At 34.6% G+C, this 21,505-nt stretch overlaps 1 protein-coding gene across 6 annotated transcripts in view; it reads right to left on the bottom strand.

Annotated features, from left to right (window-relative positions):
* The window catches only part of PTPRK (protein tyrosine phosphatase receptor type K), a 573,924-nt gene that overhangs the window by 111,441 nt on the left and 440,978 nt on the right, over positions 1-21,505 (bottom strand). For all 6 annotated transcript variants that reach the window (XM_066373278.1, XM_066373272.1, XM_066373275.1 and 3 more), the window contains exons 8-11: positions 17,282-17,584; positions 10,550-10,659; positions 9,047-9,248; positions 5,417-5,522 (exon numbers count right to left, since the gene is read on the bottom strand). In XM_066373278.1, the coding sequence (XP_066229375.1) occupies positions 5,417-5,522; positions 9,047-9,248; positions 10,550-10,659; positions 17,282-17,584 (721 nt within the window). The remainder of the gene's footprint in view (positions 1-5,416; positions 5,523-9,046; positions 9,249-10,549; positions 10,660-17,281; positions 17,585-21,505) is intronic.

Here is a 21,505-nt window from a genome sequence, read left to right as displayed (position 1 = left end):
AGGCATATAGATCAATGGAACAGAACAGAGAACCCAGAAATAAACCCACAGTTCTATGGACAACTGATATTTGACAAAGGAGGTAAGGAAATACAATGGAGTAAAGATTGCCTCTTTAACAAATGGTGTTGGGAAAATTGGACAGCTACCTGCAAAAAAATGAAACTAGATCACCAGCTTACACCATTCACAAAAATAAATTCAAAATGGATAAAAGACTTAAATGTAGGCCGTGAAACCATAAGCATCTTAGAAGAAAACATAGGCAGTAAGCTCTCTGACATCTCTCGGAGCAATATATTTGCTGATTTATCTCCACAGGGAAGTGAAATAAAAGTCAGGATGAACAAATGGGACTATATCAAACTAAAAAGCTTTTGCACAGCTAAAGACAACAAGAACAGAATAAAAAGACAAACTACACAATGGGAGAACATATTTGACAATACGTTTGATAAGGGGTTAATAACCAAAATTTATAAAGAACTTGTAAATCTCAACACCAGGAAGACAAACAATCCAATCCAAAAATGGGCAAAAGAGATGAATAGACACTTCTCCAAAGAGGACATACAGATGGCCAATAGGCATATGAAAAAATGCTGAACATCACTAATCATTAGAGAAATGCAAATTAAAACCACAATGAGATATCACCTCACACCAGCCAGAATGGTGCTCATCAACAAAACAACACAGAATAAATGCTGGCGAGGATGTGGAGAAAAGGGAACCCTCCTGCACTGCTGGTGGGAATGCAGACTGGTGCAGCCTCTGTGGAAAACAGTATGGAGATTCCTCAAAAAACTGAAAATCGAACTGCCTTTTGACCCAGCTATCCCACTTTTAGGAATATACCCCAAGGACACCATAGAACGGCTCCAAAAGGAGAAATGCACCCCCATGTTTGTGGCAGCATTGTTCACAATAGCAAAGATCTGAAAACAGCCCAAGTGTCCGTCAGAGGACGAGTGGATTAAAAAGCTTTGGTACATATATACTGTGGAATACTACTCAGCCATAAGAAATGATGACATTGGATCATTTACAATAACATGGATGGACCTTGATAACATTATACAAAGTGAAATAAGTAAATCAGAAAAAAACTAAGAACTATATGAATCCATACATAGAAGGGACATAAAAATGAGACTCAGAGACATGAACAAGAATGTGATGGCAACAGGGGTGAGGGGTGGGGGGAGGGGGGATGGGGCGAAGAACGAGAGAGGGGTTTGATGGTCGGGAGGGGTACAAGAAAACCAGATAGAAGGTGACAGAAGACAATTTAACTTTGGGGGAGGGGTACACAGCACAATCAAATGTCAAAATAATCTAGAGATGTTTTCTTTCAACATATGTACCCTGATTTATCAACGTCACTGCATTAAATTTAATAAAGAAATTTAAAAAAGTGATTATATTATACATTTGGTAATAGTTTTCTTGATTTAATGCTTAAAATTGTTGGAGCTGAATCCGAATTACCTACAACAGCCTGCCAGGGGGTTTTCAATCTCTAGTTAACAAAACTCTGTGACCAGTTGTAGGATTCAAATAATTTAACAAATGGTTCTCTGCTCCAATGGCCCTAATGACAGTGTTAAGTATAAAAAAAGATACACCGAAAGGTAGTTTATTATTTCATGCATTTAATACTTAAATAAGCACAATGAAAAAGGTACACAAAACTAGATTGTTATAAGAAAGTTTAAAAATATTAATAAAAAGATTAAATAATAACTGACAAAAAATAAAACTGTTATTTAAGATATTTCCATATTGCGCCTGACCTCTGGTGGCGCAGTGGATAAAGTGTCGACCTGGAAATGCTGAGGTCGCCAGTTCGAAACCCTGGGCTTGCCTGGTCAAGGCACATATGGGAGTTGATGCTTCCAGCTCCTCCCCCTGCCCCCCCCATCTTTCTCTCCTCTCTGTCTCTCTCCCTCTCTAAAAATGAATAAATAAAAAATAAATTAAAAAAAAAGATATTTCCATATTGCTTCTTGATTGGCATCCTCACTTGCAATTTTTTTTACCTCTGGACAGAATGAACATGACTATAGGCACTTAGAAAATGATGCACAGATGAACCTTAAAAAAGAGTAAGAAATGTATATTTGTGATTTCCACATTGGGCGGCTGTCTAGGTGCCCAACTTAGAACGCTGGTTACAAGTGTCATTTTAACAACTGGCTCACTGAACTCAACAAAAAATTAGGTATTGTTTTTGCCGAACCTGTAAGAACAGGCTGAATCCGGCCACTGTCTGTGACTCTGAGTATAGTTTCATCTGGTATACCTTCTTAGTAATATCATATAAGAAATTTTGCAAAATTGTATAATTCCAAATTTTAAAAATATCTAAAATGTCTCCTTAGAGCTTCAGGAGAAATTCCCGAAATCGAATGTTTTACTGTTTCTTTGAGGAACAGACTAGACTTTATAAGAACTGAGAGAAACCACTGTTTATAGTGCACCACTGCCAACATTTTGATGATTCAGAGTAAAGGTTTAATTGTAATTTAGTTACTATCATATTTCCTGCTCTCCAACTCAAAATAACAAAGCTCAAAATTCTGGAATTAACTTTAACAAGGTTTATTTTTAATGTGTTATATCTCTTGCAACAAACCATTTGGGGACACAAACAAAATTGCCTTATCTGTTTATTTACTCCAGTATCCAGCTCAGCTCCCGGAACATATTGAATATTACTGAATGAGTGAATTTAAGGAAATTATTGATGGACGAACTCTATCTAACAAGGATTTCCCAGGTACTATGACAGAGGTTTTCAAAATTGGAGTATGTTTGACATTAGGAAAACCAGAGCAGAAAGAATTAAATATTTTACTGGAGTTGGGACAAATGGATTATGAAATGCAGTCTGGTAGAGGCCAGTTATGCTGTAAAGTAAAAAGAGATAGAACCTGGTATTTAGAGTCTCTGACAGCAAACAAAGCTAACAGACAGATGCTGTCAGAAGGTGGTAAATAAGTATGGCTTTCATTGGGAGGGGCGGGGAAGGGCCACCGATAGAGTGGAAATGAAAACAAGCATTAGCAGAGAAGAAATTTTGATAGGGTAACATAAATAAAGAAGAAATTGGGTGAAAAGTAAAAGTTTCAAGAACCTGAAGGTAGTAATAAGGATCCAATCCAAGATTTGAAGCACCAGGCCATAAATACAGTGCTCTGAAAATCGATTAAATTAAGTTGGGTCCTCATTTTCAAAGAGATTGGAGCACCAGGCAATTTAAGCTTCAAGATGAGGCTCCAGCTACTGCTAGCTAGCAAAACCAACGTAGGACTGTGGTCAGAGGAAAGAAGGCGGGACTGACTGAAGGATTTAAAAAGCAAAGGAGGCAGGGCTTCTCTGAGGCCAAATTCCCTGACCAGACCAGTCTTGTTGTGCCACCTGGCCCCCACCTATGCGTGACACCAGATACCTGGGCAAATCAGTACAAAAAAATCTAAAGAGGGAAATGATGGGGTTAGATTATCGGTGGAGAAACTTAATTTTTCCTGGTAGCAATACTCTTTTAATACACTTTTTATTTGTTTATATATCATTTAATTATCTTTTTATACTATTACAGATTTAAATTTATTTGAGTCTTATTCTCCAAAGTGTAAAATTGGGAGTTCAATTTCAGGAAAGGTCAAGTATCTTTCCAATAAATTCGAAGACATGCATTTCTGTGTCAGGGAAATAGAGTATATGATTATTAAGGATTATTTTTACATAACCATGAATTCAGGCTATGTGAATTTTTGATAATTAAAAAAATTTTGTGTTATGTAAAAGTGTGGAAGACATTTGATTTATAAGTGTGTCACTGATAACATGCTCATCAATCCAACAAATTTTCTGAACACCATCCAGGAGCAAAGGATTTCCAAGACTGCAGCCAGTTCTGATCGTCCATGACAAATGTACATGCAGACTCTGTGTTTGTTGTGCTCATTTTATCTTTGATTTACAATGCCTAGCAGGGTGACTGACATATAATACATGGTCAGTCAATCTCTGTGTAATAAATCGATTAAAGGAATAAAAAGTTAATGTATGTTATGTAGAAAAATTGTACACTGTGTTTCCAACTTACATTAAGTAGAGCCAAATTCACTCAAATATCTAACTCTTATAAGATAAATGCAAGTACCTGACATCTCATTTAAAAAGCAGTAGCAGAAGCGAACACCTACAAAGTAAATTCTAGCACAGGTGGAACATGTGAATGATACTGATTACTTGTCAACAGAAAAAGATACTGTATGCAGCATTGTCTCTTTCTCCTTCGGATCAGCAATCAGAATTACTCACAGGGCACTGATTCATGAACAGAGAACTGCACACTTACTTTGCATTTTCAAGAACCAATGTTTCCCAGGTGCTTATATTACAAGTGTATTCAGTCATCTCTCTTTTCCTCTGATATGGTTTTCCCAAGCATGTTAGCCAGACAGGCTCAGAGTTTCCTTTATAAATTTAGGTTCTTTTATTTATACATTCTTAATTAAAAACATTTCTCCATTTCTAGTGGTATACGATTAGGTGAATGGTTAGTATGTGTTAATAAGGTCAAATGTATTCATTTTATATATAACATAAAGATTAATTTTGTTTTTAATGAACATGTAAACAACTTGAGATGATTTAGTTATGAAATACCTGTACTGATCTTTCTGCCTTGATTTTTTTCTCAACAGAAGTATGAAAACAAAAGTATTCATAAATATCTTTGAAGTTTGCTTCAGTTTTAAATATTTATCTAAAATGGTTGGAACAATTTGACTCAATCCCCCAAAAAAGGTTCAGAATTTCATGCAAAATGATGGTAATGGGGAAGATTTTAATATTAGAAAGTAAAAGGATATACAAATTTAATTTTAATATTTACTATGGAATTTTTGATAAGCAACATTTTACAAATCAAAAGGAAATATAGGCTACATTCATTCTATGTATTCTACTTTTATATTCTCAAAGTTTTCTATTTTTCATTTATACATATGACGTTATTCATAAGAGATTTGATGAATTGTATAGGAGGTGTTTTCTCATTCTATTTCTGATGAATACCTTCAAAGTTCATATACTACAGATATTGAGAGGAAGTGAAATGAAATGAGACTAAGGAAAAATATTAAAGAGCAATGTTCTTAAATCAAACAGCACAGAAAGGTGAGTATGTGACTTCAGGAATATCTCAAAAATTCCCTTAGAATTCTACAAGTCTATCTTTAGTCTTTGTCCAAATGAAAAAACAAAGACAACACAAAAGAGAAATAAAACCTTCTGAAAGTAATTGTCAAATGTTCGGCTCTTAGAAATGATCCGTTCACAATATTGGCTGCTAAGCAACTACGAGAAATCAACCCACCTAATGGCTGTTCTTGCCTCTTACCTGATAGGTGCACCTTTGGCCTGTGCTGGTCTCAACAGTACAGTTATTGTGGTGGCAGTTTCATTGAGAGAGGCATCAACTCCTTCATAGTCGGGCAAAGTTGGAGCTGAAGAGTGATTAACGACAAAAAGAAATTGCAATCAATTAACAGGAATATATTATAGTTCGGGTTGAATAAATGATCCTGACTGAGGGGAAAAAATCAATTTAATACTTAATTATCTAAAATGCATTTTATTTTGTAGAATAACATATGTCAATGTATGTTAACCCTGGGAACCTCTGGTGGCAGAAGATATAAAGTCAATAGTTTCAAAAGTTAAATAATAATTTGACGACTTAGGACACACTCCAAAGATTTTTAAGGATGCTTTAGGTTTTAGTTTCCGGAGACCTTGAAATCAGCAATGATGGGGCAGGGCGAAGGTGGGAACAGTGGAGAGCCTGGGGAGTCCTGGCTATATAGCTGCACATGGAGATGTAGGGATAGAGAGTCTGGGGAGTCCTGGCTATAGAGCTGCACATGGAGATGTAGGGATAGAGAGTCTGGAGAGTCCTGGCTATAGAGCTGCACATGGAGATGTAGGGATAGAGAGTCTGGGGAGTCCTGGCTATAGAGCTGCACATGGAGATGTAGGGATAGAAACCAAGGTAAAGGCTGCCTGGTGAGGAGGTGCCCTTCATGATCTAATGGTTGTAGAATGACCCCATATTAGTATTTGGGTCATTGTCACAACTGTGGTTACAATAGAAACATGTCAAAGAAGTGTGATAAATGGGAATGGGAACATTAGTTTTTATTTACCATGACTTAATACATGAGTTGCAAGATTCTTAAAAATAAATGTCATACTGTACATTTACAAAATATTTGATAATATTGGGGGAGAAGAGAACTTTCTTCTCAAACTGATTGAAAAAGTAGCCTTCAGCGGCTTTTTCCATGTAGAAAGATATTTAAGGGAGCATATAATCTGTAAAATGTGTGCATTGTAAGAATAACAGAACAAATGGTATCTAATAAATTTTTTAAAATTTTATTTATTCATTGAACATTTAATGAATGCATAATATATATTATAAACATAAAGAAAAAGGAAGTGTAGTTTCTTACAGTTATAAAATTAAAAGGATGGGATCACAGTTTACCAAAAATGAGTCACAAAAAGTTTACAGCAAAATATTAGATGACCAAAAAAGGAAGAGTTAATTTACCAAAATAGTGGTTTCCAAACTAGTGAGATTAGAAGCACGTAGAAGACTTCAAACACAAATTTTGCCCCTCTCCCCTAGAGTTTCTGATTCAGTAGATCTGGGAGGGGCCTGATCATGTGCCTTTCTGGAGAGTTTCCACATGATGTTGATGTGGTGGTCTGGGAGAAGAACCACTACTCCAAACTAATATTAGGAGTTATGAAGATAAACAGGGAGGACTTCAGGGTTTAGGGGATGCTTAAGATGAATTGTTCACACAGTAAAAAAATCACCAGAAAGAGAAAGCATAGATTAAATTCCATAGAGAGAAAACAGTACGTTTGAAGACAACTAACACGAAATGACAAGGTGTGTTCTAACAACTGTAAGCAGTTCGCTGTATGTGGAACTTTGTGTTCATGGGTTAGAATGGAAAGTGGAAAGAGCTGTATACAATGAATAGCCAGCCACAAATGCCAACCATGCATGAATGTTTGGGCTTTATCCTACTAAATACAATATATTAGATTTTGAAAAGAAAAAACTTCAGAAGGAAATATATGTGGTATAAAGAGCAACATAAAAATACATTGTGGCAATGTAAGCCTGAAGGCAAGGGTACTGCTTAGAAAGACATTTCAATGACTGGTTTAAATGTGGTCCAGATAGAAAGAAAGGGATACTGACATTAGAAACAGGCAAATTATCTGAGAGTTGTTTAGGAAGTAGAATCAATAGATACTATATATATAATATGAATATGTGTATTATATATAGAAAGTATGTATTATACAATAATGCACATATATATAAATCATGTCTTCATATCATTCCTCCAATAATTTGATTTTGTTTATTTAAACTACTTTTAAAATACTGAGAAATGGAATCATTGGACTCAATGGATATAAAAATAAATTACCTTAAAAGTTCAAGTGATGCTTAGAACTACAATCATACATTTTATCAGCCTGACCTTCGTTACTATGTATTCCCAAGATACAGTGATTGTATCAATCTTTTAAATTTCGAATTACGTACCCATGTACTACATAGGCTGCTTCAAGTGAAAGTGCAATGAAATAATTCTATTCAATAAAGTATGTGTCAGAACCATCAGAAATTATAGCTCTCGATAATATCCATTTATTCAATGTTATCAGTTGTACAAGTTTATGCAGATTTTGTAGAGATCTCTGTTGAAGGATCTTTTTATTGATAAGACTACTGATACTGATAGTTCTGGAGGGTAAGAAACATGTCTCACTATATCACAATGTCATCAAGTCACTTTACACTTTTTTCTAGTAAAGTGATAGCAAACAGTTCAATGGAACCATTGCTCCTACTAGAATTGCTAACTTTTCATGACATAAATTTTAAAGTTTAGTATTATATTGAAAACATTTCCAAATAAAATTTTGGACTTAAAAAAGTATATAGGATGTAACTTTCTTTTGATGCAAAAGTTACAGGTTGAGAACAATGATAGAAATATTTTAATGATGTATTATGCCACTAATATATGTTGTAAGAACCATAATAAAAATTAAGAAAAAAAGGCCTGACCAGGTGGTGGTGCAGTGGATAGAGCGTGGGACTGGGATGTGGAGGACCCAGGTTTGAGACCCTGAGGTCGCCCGCTTGAGTGTGGGTTCATCTGGTTTGAGCAAAAAGCCCACCAGCTTGGACCCATGGTCACTGGCTTGAGCAAGGGGTCACTCGGTCTGCTGTAGCCCCAGTCAAGACACATATGAAAAGTATCAATGAAAAATTGATGCTTCTTATCTCTCTCCCTTCCTGTCTGTCTGCCCCTGTCTGTCCTTCTCTCTGTCTCTGTCACAAAACAAAACAAAAAACAATCTAGTAAAATGTAAACTATGAAACTGTGAGCAGAGAATAATGAAAATTTGATTGTATTTGTTTATCAACCTAACACATTGCCATTGTGAAATCTAGATAAATATATGTGAGACTTCTAAGAGAAAGAAAAGCTCACGTTTGTTTAAAATTATCAGAATATCAGTAAAAATGGAACAGTAAGACAAGGTATGTGGTATTAATATGGTAGAGCAAGGATCATCTACCATTCTTTGACAAAATCCATTTACAGTACAGTCAAGTTCTGACACCATGATAATTACCAACTCCTCAAAATTATTAAAGCCTATTAGCATATACAATAACCTTTGAAAGAATTCTAATAAAGATAATGAAAAATTTTAAAAGGCCACTGAGAATTAAAACTGACTATTTCAGATGTGTTTGGGTTTGGACATATAAACAAGAATAATCTGTATTCAAATAATTATTTAAAGTGCTTTCAATCATGAACAACGACATCAAAGATTCAGTAAGGGAGACAAACTAGACTCAGTGTATACGTGATTCTCTGTGACATACTATTACACACCGATCCTTTAATCATTTGCATACCTGAGATATTGGTTGTCACATTGATGGCTGTGGCTGGCCCGAAGCCTTTGACGGTGCTGGCTCTTATGAGAAACTGGTATGTGGTTCCGGGATGGAGGTGCATAAAGACATGGTGTGTACTGTTCCATAAATTTGAGACAGTCTGTGGAGGTCCAGCCACTGGAACCGCAGGGTCAAAAGATCTTATGCTGCTGTAGCTAACCTGTATAAAAATTAATTTTCTGTTACATATCTAATATGTCACAATACATTTTAAATAAACTCTTTTAAATATGATAGTATCATAAGCATCTCTGTGGAGGGAATCACATTTTTCCCCCCCACTTCTTTTCCTTTTCACTTTGATATGGTTCCATGTCTATTGTCTATATGATTGAACCAATATACACCGATTTTCTTTTATCAAAAAATAATTAATGTACTTAAGTACAAAAACATAATCTTGTGGTTAAATATTGTAATGCATTTGAAATATAGAACACATTCAACAAATGTTTGTTCCAATTTAACTTAATCTATACTTTGTTCAAGTTCCATAAATTTCACGTACATAGTATTCAAGTATGCTAATATAGTCACACACTGTAAGACTGGATTAGTGGTTCCCATTCCCATGCTGCACTCTGAAGCCTTAGAGATTTAAGCATTTCATACTTTAATCAACACTAAGTAGGAAGAGAACTACACATTTGTACAATTTAAATGATCTTTTCTTCCTTTAAGAATATTATATTAAAATAAGACAATAATTTACATTCAAAGTTTAAATATAGTCAGGTTTATAATTTTTTTGGGTATTAATCTGTCACTATGAAACAACTGACATTCAGTGGCCTTCTCTGAATCACATTATGAAATTATTTTCTACATTCTTATTTACAACTATCATTAATCTGCTTGAGAAGGTGAAGCCTGTTTTTCTAACACAACCACAAAAAAAATCACACATACTTGCATTAAGAATTTGGAAATTCTAGGGCCATACAATATATGTTTTGATACTAAATGTGGGCATCAAAGAATGTCAGATTAAAACAAAGGAGAAATAATGATTGTAATCGCTTAAGCCTCACTTATTTTTTTCTTTACTTCCCTCTAACCCAGGGGTCCCCAAACTACGGCCCGGCCCGTGGGCCACATGCGGCCCCCTGAGGCCATTTATCCGGCCCCCACTGCACTTCCGGAAGGGGCACCTCTTTCATTGGTGGTCAGTGAGAGGAGCATAGTTCCCACTGAAATACTGGTCAATTTGTTGATTTAAATTTACTTGTTCTTTATTTTAAATGTTATATTTGTTCCCGTTTTGTTTTTTTACTTTAAAATAAGATATGTGCAGTGTGCATAGGGATTTGTTCATAGTTTTTTTTATAGTCCAGCCCTCCAATGGTCTGAGGGACAGTGAACTGGCCCCCTGTGTAAAAAGTTTGGGGACCCCTGCTCTAACCTTTCCTTTTATCCTCCCTTTAATCCACATGTAAATTAACTTCCTTGTTCTCCCAATACCTCATATTGAGTGATGACTCCATTTGGATCCAAAGGCTCTTTCCAGTTCAAGAAAATCTTATTTTCAAAGGATGTTCCTTGAAGAGAATTGACTGGTACAGGGCCAGGCACTACAAATACATATATTTTGGTTTTTAGAATTCTTACATTGGAAACAGAAAAAGTAAATTATGTAAACTAGGAAACCAAATACAAAATACATAAAGTAAATAAAAATGTGTCCTTAAAAAAAAATAATAGCATTGACCAGTTCTCCGATTTTAATATCTGGAAATTGAAAGTAAGTCTGTAAGCTCCTAATATAGAAAGTGTACAACTACAAAATTACTTTTATTCAATAGAATATTCTATCACCTTAGAGAGCTGATAAATTGTGTAGTCTGATTTACTCTGTTGTATACCTCTAATAACAAGAAAATCTCATTTGTAATTTGTTTCATGAACAAAGCTGTATTTCCCTGAAAGATACTTTGAAGATTATAAGCCCCGAAAGAGTTTCTATAAACAAAGTTCATAAAATAATTAAACAACAATTAATTCTCATTAGGCTCAAAAGTGTAATCATGTAGTATTGTATTGAAATGCTCCACAGTCAGTAGCATTAAGCTATTTAACAGATAAGAAAACTTTAAACAGATAAGCTATTTAACAGAAACTTGAAGAAGTGATCTCATTTGTCTGAAGTCAAATAATTAGAAGATAGCAAACCCATGACTAGAACTCAGGTTCAAAGAACTCTTAGTACTCTGTGCTGCCAAACCGTAAGGTTATTACCAAAGTTCCTGAACTGCCAAGGCCATCACAGGGATAGATAAACGGCATAAATGGGATTGTGCAGATGACCCTGTCAGCTGGCTATTTATCACCCTTTATTCTTCCTTCTGAAAAGAATCCCAACTCTGCTATGACTCTGAAATCTCACCCATTTTTAATTCTGAAACAGATTCTGATTAATCAAAACAAATCACTGGATAGCATTTCCTTGGTTACACTTAACAAATCACAAAGTGGGCATATAATCTAAAATGGTTCAACCAGATTAAATGGAAGCACTTATATTCTATACTTATGGAAGTTTTCCCTTCCTCCTCTCTCTCCCTCTCTCTTTCTTCTAGCATGAAATCAAGGGCACGACTTTTCCCAATTTCTATTGGCAGCGCTTGTGACCAAAAGTCCTGGTCCAAAGATGAAACAATATATGAATTGCATGTCATAGATATGGAGACCACCTGGCTTCTTTAATATTTCTGAGCCATTGAGCTACTCAACTCTGAAGTTTACCTTCTTTATGAACTTATATAAGTGTTCTATGTTTTTAAATGTCCACTGACAGTCAATCTGATTTTTATAGGTATATTTATTATATTTCTATAATTTAAGAAAGACATGTTGATTATATATTTTTAAAAAACTGCTAAGGTGAATAAGTTCAACTATAATTACTTCAGTCTTTTAAATGAAATTCACTCCTTCAAAGCTAAGAATCAAAACAGTTTTATATTATACTTGTTTATCACTCAACAATCCAAATAACTAGTTTTGAAGTGTCAAGTGGTCTGACAAGATTTGAAGAACCTTCATCCCAGTCCTTATGTGCAAATGTCATATAACAATTAATACCCAATGGCAGCAATGAATGACAGGTCAACCTCTATTGACAAAATATAAGGCACAAGATACTTTTGTTATTGTATATATTTTTATATATATATATTTTTAAATATATAGTTACCATGTATTCACATACTGCTTGTTTTGCTAATGCTTAAAACTATATCCTCTCACTTTGTTTAAAAATATTTTTTGATTGAAAATATTGACCTCACCTGCCCAGTCGGTAGTGCAGTGGATAGAGCGTTGGACTGGGATGCAGAGTACCCAGGTTTGAAACCTGGTCCCTTGGCTTGAGCTCGGGCTTACCAGCTTGAGCACGAGCTCATAGACATGACACCATGGTCGCTGGCATGAGCCCAAAGTTTGCTAGCTTGATGCCCAAGGTTGCTGGCTTGAAGCCCAAGCTTGCTGGTTTGAGTCCAAGGTCACTGACTTGAGCAAGGGGTCACTCACTCTGTTGTAGGACTCCAGTCAAGGCACATATGAGAAAGCAATCAATGAACAACTAAGGTACCACAATGAAGAAATGAGGCTTCTTATCTCTCACCCCTTCTGTCTATCTCTCACTATCTGTCCCTCTTCTGTCTTTGTCACAAAAAAAAAAAAAGGAAAAGAAAATATTGGCCCAATATTACATAAGTTTGGCTTTTAATTAATATTTTTCTGTAACAACATTTCAGTGAATTTCACACATGATATTATCTAAAAATGTAGTTTCAATAAAGCAATTTTGTGAGGGATGAAATACATTAAAAATCACTAGATCAAAGGAAGTGCATTGTATTGTGGCTAGCAGCACCAAGAAATTCTGAATGACATGTCAAAAGAGTAAGATTAATTTCAATCTACAAGGAGATGATGAATGATGTTATGACCTCTGGGACAGCCAACATAATTTGGCACATTAAAAATAAATTAATAATGGAAAGAAACCGACAGTAAACAGAAAAGTTGCCACCACTAAACTCCAGATGATCTGTTCCCGTATCTGTCAGATGAGGGCTCAGGGAAAAATTAACGAAAGGCACGTAGGAGTCAGCCTGCTCCATAGTGTTGGCATGGACTATGTAATTTATCAAGGCAGATGGCCACTATATGATGTGGCAGCTACTGAGGCTTCCATAAGCATTCGTTTGTTTTCAAGGAGTATACCTGCTATTTCCATTCTACTCAAATGACATAAGCTTATAAATATAAACAAGGAAAAAGTCTGTCTTCACCTTCCCATTCCTCTCAAACACGGAAGGTTGTTGGGAAAAAGAGGAGACAAAAATGCCAGTTAATTAGTAAACTTTTATATGATGGTATATAATTAGTAGCTGTGTTCACCAAACACAATTTGCTACATAAATATTATAAAATGGCATGGATGTATTTCAAATTGTTCACAAGCAGGGGCAGTTTCAAATGTTTGCATAATTCTGCATTGAGAGGGGGCAGAGTTGAAGAATAATCTCCCCGGAATGTGTGTATTTCTCTGCTCTTCTTACCCAAGTTTTATTTTGTCAATCGGATTTACTGCAAGTGCCCAAGGTCATATTTATAAGAGGAAAAAAGTCTGTGGGAATAATTATGGCTAAGACAGTTTCATATTACTGATCTTGCAGTGGGACAAGTATAGTGGACAAAAGAAAGACCTCAATTACTTTCTACAATTGAAGGGAGACCCTGCCCTCTCATATATATATGTCTATATGTATCTATAATTTGCACAAATACAAAATAAAATTACTGAGACCATCATCATGGCAGTCTTTCTATTGCAGCGAATGTCACTTCACATTTCCACATCAACAACTTCTAATGGAGATAGAATGCTGACTTTTATTCCCCTGCTTGTGATTTACTTGAGAGCTGTTTCAGCTATTTTTTTTTTTTGCATATAAGGAATTCCTTTAAACTATAACTCTCAAAATGGAAAAGAGAAAAAAAATAATAAATGGGGGTGGGTCAAGATTATATTAAAGAAGAATTATAACCTTTAAAATATAATAAATGTACACTTAAAAATAGCTTTGTAATAGCAAAAAACTTTTCCCAAACCAGACTTTTCTGCAGAGCCAACTTCTTACTATTGATCTTTATCAATGCTGGAAGAAAAAAATGAAAACAAAATCTCATACAAAAAATTCTACCCATGCATTAAAAAATGTATGCAATAAATTAAATATAAATTCTACCTTCGGGTTCTGGTGGGAAATCATTCTAGCTATGCTGTCATGATTTATGGATATCCACAGAATTCTTCTTATGAAATTATATTTTTTTATTAGATGGTTGATAATTTATTCTTTTTCTATGTATATAGAGCAGCAATAATTTAGTAAAACTGACTTAATTAGATTATCATATCCCATCAATCTTCGCAACAATAGATGACAACTCAGATATTCTGCCCACCTGCAGAAACACTTAGACACGTCAAGCGTTTTATGTAGAAACTAGAGCTCACATGGGCAGATGTAAAAACTGAGTTACTTGCAAATATGTCATAGAAAGTTTGTACTTCAATCATCTAGTCTCATAAATAAAGTAAAAGATAAGTACAACTTCATAGTAGAAGAAATTAGTTCCTGATTATACTTTGAAATAATATATATATAAGTCAATATCATTAAAACTAATTGAAAATGCTTTAAAGCAGAGGTTAAAATAACATCAGGATATCAAAATGTCATTTTGCTTTTAAAACACTGTTTCTGGATTAAATAATAATACATAGTCATGCGAATGATCAATTTAGGGAATAATTTAAAATTTCACAATAATTCACTTCCTCATTATTAATCTAGTCATAAATGTGTACCCTAAAATATATTTAGCAATCTAAAACAATATGAAAAATATTATATAATCCTGACTGCATTCTTTGGTTTGTGGGAAAGAAACGTAAGGTAAAAACTATACCAAATATACCATCAAGATGAATCATATTGCTGTAGAGTGAATGGCTAAAGAAGCACAAAACTCATGTAATTTGATCTAAAATTATAAATGAAGAAATCATGTGTTTTTTTAAAAAAGTTTTGTGCCAGTAATAAAACATGTGAGTACAGTCTTATTACTAAAAAATTGGGTTACACATTATCTAGTATAATACGGGCTTTTAATATTTATTACAATTTGTGAAATGAGAGAGAGATTTTTACAAGGCCTTAAAATCTACACTTGGATTTCCCATCTATGAAAATACTATGCTAGCCATTCTTTCTTGCATAAGCATTTGTTGAGGTGTGCTGTGCTGTGTAAGTAGGGGTGGGGGGAGAGGGAGGTGATATGGATGCTTCAATTAAGTGCTAATTCAAACATGATAGCTAAAGTAATCATGTTTGACTACTTCAAACATGGCAAAAGTACATTTGTCATTAAGCCTTAGGTTTATTCTTTGATGTCTTAGAAATATGAGAATAGCCCCATGCATAATTTGAAGACAATGTTAATTTTTTTTCCCTTCACGGTCTGAGCTAAATGAGATTAAAGAGATTTTACTTCCCTTTATTACAAGTACGTACAACAGGACAAACCCGGGTCATTTCAGCTTGTCAGAGTGATAAGGACAATTTCTAGAAATTGTGGTATATTGACAGAAATCATGGCAATCTCATACTTACTTGATAGGCATCAAAATCTAAGCCTAAAGTTCAGAGCTGGAGGGAAATTGGAAACACTTGGATGTGAATTCTATCCTTCTGAAACCCAAATAAATACGAAACATTACCTACAAGTTATTCGAGAAGAATTTTAGCAAGGGATGAAACCTTAGAGACCATCTACTTTGAACTTTTTATATGGAGATGAGCAATGGAGAAGGAGAGGGATGAAAGGATTTGCTAAAGTTAAAGTTATTGAAGCCAGAATAGAAAACTCATTCATCACTCCTATTGCAGTTCTGCCTGAATTCACTATATAGCCCTTTCCTCCCTTACATACTTACATTTATAAAAAAAAAAATTGAAAATGATATATCTTATATTAAAAGAATATATTATTGCTATTATTAGAATATTATCATTTGTACACCTTTTTTTCTATAGGATACATTTTTGTTGAATAAGAAAATGTATTCATATTCACACTGACATACTATAGTGCTACGGCTGGTGTGTGTACATATTATAATATCAATAGAAATGTTTGTTTCTATTATTTAATAGTTCAGAAGTAACACATAGAAATTGGGTTCAATTACTCAGGTGGTAATAAGATGAATAAAAGATAATAGTTTGCCAAAATCTGATTAGGTTTAAACTCTGGCCTTCTTTTATATTCAGACTTTTGTAATGCCATATAAAAATGAAGGGAATAGGTAAATAGTGCTCTTTTCAAATGTTAAGGAAAATGAAAGCTACTGCTGTTGGTTTGGAAATACAAAATACTAAACTTTTAACCAAGTGCATTTTACCAATAGGTGATCAAAACATAGCCATGAATAGTGAAAACATTTTTTTTTAATTAAGTGAAAGGCAGGGAGGCAGACAGACAGACTCTGCATGTGCCCTGCCCAGGATTCACCTGGCAAGTCTCCTACTAGGGTGATGCTCTGCACATCTGGATCTGCTGCTTCACTGCTCGGCGACCTAGCTAATTTTAGTGCCTGAGGTAAGGCCATGGAGCCATCCTCAGCACTCCGGGGCCAACTTGCTCAAACCATTCGAGCCATGGCTGCAGGAGCAGAAGAGAGAAAAAGAGAGAGAAAGAGAGAGAAGAGAGAGAAGAGAGAGAAGAGAGAGGGGTGGAGACGCATATGGTTGCTTCCTGACTGGGAATCAAAACCAGGAAATCTATACACCAGGCCAATGCTCTACTGATGCCAACAGGCCAGGGACATGAAAAACATTTCTGAATATTTGATAAGAAAAAACATTACTTTCCATTTTGTGTAGCTGCAACTTCTCTTAACATTTCATGAAATGTTAGAGTTACATCTAGTATTTGATGCTACTATGAAAAATATTAAGCTTTCTTAATAAAGGCAAATTTCAAAGTTAACCTTATTAAGAGTATTTAGCAGATTTTAGAATCCATTTCAAGTCTGGGTCCTCTAGGAAAAATTGTAAGCATTTATATGTTTTTGTTAGATAATCCCCATTAAAAAAAAAAAAGAAAATATGAACATACCATCTTCATCAGTTTGAATAATTGTCTCTTCACTCTCCTTCCTGCCTTCTGGATTGGTTAGGATCATCTTGAGGCTGACGTTTGTATAAGGTGGCAGATGGTTCACAACATGCTGAGGGGCTTTGGGGTCCATGTCCAAACAGTCTGCCTTGCTCTCGTTGTGACCACGGAAGTAATGGTAGCAGATAGTGACATTAAAAGTGTGGCAACGAGTAATGTTGTAACCCAAGGATTCCCAGTCCACAGCAATGCGCCTTGCCTGTATCTCAGCAATCTTTAAAGTTTTGGGGGTTCGCATAGGTTCTGAAACCAAAGATACAGAAAGCTGTCAACATTACAATGAATAATCTTAGAAAAATGAAACACTGAACATGATATATATGTACAAACCAGGAAAATATGAAACTCATCTTTTATACTAATTTCCTTACTCATAATTTTATCCAAGAAAATTTGGTTAATGGCTATATTTACTGATAGAAAAAGAAGTGAAATGCAAAATGTCAACAATTCATAGTACTCAGGATATGGTGCAATGATAGACCTGAACATGTGGCCATGATGGCTTTATAGTTGTTGCTGTTATTACTGCCCATTCCCCATCGTTTTGTTCGTCATTATTGAGCAAGTGAGTTAGCTAATACATCATAATGGATAAGAGTCAACATGTTCTGCTCTGAGATTTGTCATGTCACTAAGCCATGCTGTATACTAATTAGTCTAACGGTAACACTAAACTACCACTTACAAAAAATGACGCAGATATTAATTAACATTTATTACTTCAGTAATGATGTTGTTCATCAAAGCAGAAAAATATTGAAAAAAAACTTCAAGAAAACATATGGATATTTCCACTGTCATGTTTCCTTCTTGATCACTCTCTAACTTTTTCCAGGAAACACTCAGGTCTGACATTCCATTTACTGTCACCCAAACCAAACTGGGAGGGGAATATTCATTCAGTTGGAAAATGCAGGCAGAAGTAAACTCTCCGAAGACTGGATTTCATCTATTACTGCTTCCCAAGTGTATTCTTTCCTCATGCAAGACTAACTTTAATCATCAAACTTAATCAAAATAATTACTCTATGAAAGTCATGACCATTGCAAAGTCTACAATAGTAAACAAGCCAACACACAACACACGTTAATATATTGATTAGACAAGAAGATTAAAGTCAAGATCAAGGTCAAAGCCATGTTGAGTTGTTGGGGTCCCCCTTAAGTCACTACAGATAGTCATTGCTCTTGCTAAATGGAAACCAGTAGTGTAAAAAATATTTTAAAAGTCCAATTTGGTGTTTTTATAAATTTTCTTGAGATTAAAATCTCAATTTTGTAATAATAATCAGCACAGTATATAGATGGCTAGTTCAAAGTGAAATTTCAGTTCTATGTACTTGATGTGAAATCTGAAATACACTATGGTGGCCACTTAATTAAAAACCTCAAATCTACAAAAAATACATTATTTATAAATGCAAATTAACTTTTGGTAGGATCTAAATGCTTGGATTTAAATGCTATCTGCCAGTCTTCTCATTGTTCATAGTATCAGGTCTCCCTATTTTATTACTTTTGTTGTATGTGTTCCACCTTCAGTACTATAAGTATGCTGGAATAAAGATGTGGCTCATTAATCATTTAAAAAATCTCTTTGTACGACTAAGTCTGTGATAACATTTATTGTACCAGCCACAGGAGGCACTTGCAGTTCAGCATAGTTAGACTAAAAACAGTCTTCAGCCCACAGCCTCCCAGCTGACCGGGCAATTATAGTTAGATTCATCCTAAGATTCCCAGATAACCTGTGATTTTGCTGACTGATAGGCAACAAGCAGATACAATTTAGTGACCAAGTTTAGGTTAAGGCATACTTTGTCCTAAAAGTATTTAGAATGAGTATGTAAGATTTCCCCAGAAAATACCTGGAGTATACGAATGTATGAAGACTTCCCACGCAGCAATGAGAGAGAACACCAAATATTTACCATATTTTTTGCTCCATAAGATGCAATTTTTCCCCCAAAAAGTGGAGGGGAAAATGCCCGTGTGTCTTATGGAACGAATGTTCATTGTTTTTAGCTGCTGCGAGTTCCTGGACAACTAGAAGAGTATTTGAACTTAGAGTCTCTTCTCACTTGTTAATGACAGTGCTAATGGTTGTTAATACTGCTGTTGAGTTTACATTGTTGAAAAATTGTGATATATTTCATTAAATATTGTAACACCCTTTTTTTATAAGAATATTTTTTTTCTTATTTTCCTCCTTAAAACCCTAGGTGCATCTTATGGTAAGGTGTGTCTTATGGAGCGAAAAAATACGATACTCTTCTGTGTAGTTTATTTTGAACTAGTATTAATGAATTTGTTTTCATATGCTCCTCATTTTCACTCTGGCAGTTTCCCCCTTTAAAAATTTCTCTTTCTCCAAGTAATCATTCTCTCTAATCATCTTTCACAATTCAACTGGCATGTACCCTGCCTTCTCACACAACTTGAAAAACATCTCTAGCTGGCTTTTGCACTGTGAAGACAAAATAGCTCTACATTCTTAAATTTTTACATTGTTAAAGAGTTTGCAAAAATATACTTATTACATATTTTAGTAAAGTCCAGAGAGTTTACTTGGTGCAAGAATTTTGATTTTGTATATTGAAATGTTGCTTAAATTGCATTTTAAATTCTCATTTAAAAATCAGGAAAAATATATCTTTACTAATCCTATACATGTGTGTATAAACTACCACCATAATTTCATTAACCAATACTTTATTAACTGATATGGAAAAATAAAGATTAGTAAAAGAAATAGTTTTCTTATAGGCAAAGAAGCATTCTACAAGGTCAGTAGGATATTTAAAATCTGTATTTTTTTTCAATGTCTTGAACAAATGTTGAAAACTGCTATTATTACTAAAATAATGACTTGAAATATAATTGCTCTCTCACCTCAGGGTAACAGTTAGAAACACACACACAAAAGAAACACAGACATATAACATACATCTATATACTCATAAATACATACTCGTGATAGGTACTCTGCTATGCCTTTCCTCTGAATTCCACCAGATCTCACATTAGCTGACAACCACATGCACTCAGATTTTTGTATTACAATCTTCACAAACAGCAGAGACTTGAGACAGTTCTACTCTTAAAAATTTCATTTAAAAATTCTATCAAAGAGTTCAACAATAAATTTACCTTAGTTTCTTACCCTGATCCATTATTTCTTGTGCTTCACCAATAATTGAATTATATTTGAGATAATAAATAAATAAAATATTTGACTTTCTAAATTGAAATCATTAAAATTTAATAGAATAGCTGGAAGCAAAAGGATACTGCTTAGAACCCACTATATTCTATACGAGATGGGCATAAATGCTGTTTTGAGGGTAATTTAAAGTAATATCCCAGCAAGGTGAATGTGACATAGAGGCATAACAGTAAACAGTACTTGTATCCAACAACATAAATGACCAGAAGGAAGGTAAAGAAATGGAGAGATCAACCCATTATCTGAAAAGTGTTTTGAAATTTACTAAATGGTCTGTTATTTTTCCAATTTTTAACTTTCTATTATATATTCAAGTTTTTATTTGGCTTACTATATATGTAATTTTGTACATCCAGTTCTTGCTCATTCTTTGCTTTTCTTGGCAAAAAAAAAAGGGCGGGATAAGGAATTGAAAACAGTTGTGAGGTTGAGCATCAGCCCAGTATGTAGATGTCCTGGGTTCAATTCCTGGTCAGGGCACATAGGAGAAGAGCCCATCTGCTTCTCTACCCCTCTCCCTCTTGCTTCTCTCTCTCTCTCTCTCTCTCTCTCTTTTCAATTCCTAAAGATATAGCTTGATTGGAGTGAGTTGGCCCCAGTAGCTGAGGATGGCTCCATGGCTTCTGTCTCAGGCACTAAGTAGAGCTTGGTTGCTGAGCAACAGAGCAACACCCCAGATGGGCAGAACATTGCCCCCTAGTGGGGTTGCAGGGTGGATCCTGTTCTGGGTGCAGGCGGGAACCTATCTCTGCCACCCTTCCTCTCACTGAATAAATATAAAAATAAATTAATTTTTAAAATAATAAAATAAAGAAAACAGATGTGAGCTAAAGTTTTGGCAAAAATTTGGAAAGAATATAACAGAAACGTGAGCTTTAGTAGCAAAGAATTATATTAAAATATTTTGAACAATAATCTATTAAGAAACAAAAATA

The sequence above is a fragment of the Saccopteryx leptura genome, chromosome 3, assembly GCF_036850995.1.
Source record: "Saccopteryx leptura isolate mSacLep1 chromosome 3, mSacLep1_pri_phased_curated, whole genome shotgun sequence".
Lineage (NCBI taxonomy): Eukaryota > Metazoa > Chordata > Mammalia > Chiroptera > Emballonuridae > Saccopteryx > Saccopteryx leptura.
The sequence above is the reverse complement of the archived record's forward strand: the minus strand, read 5'-3'. Positions and strand labels throughout refer to the sequence as shown.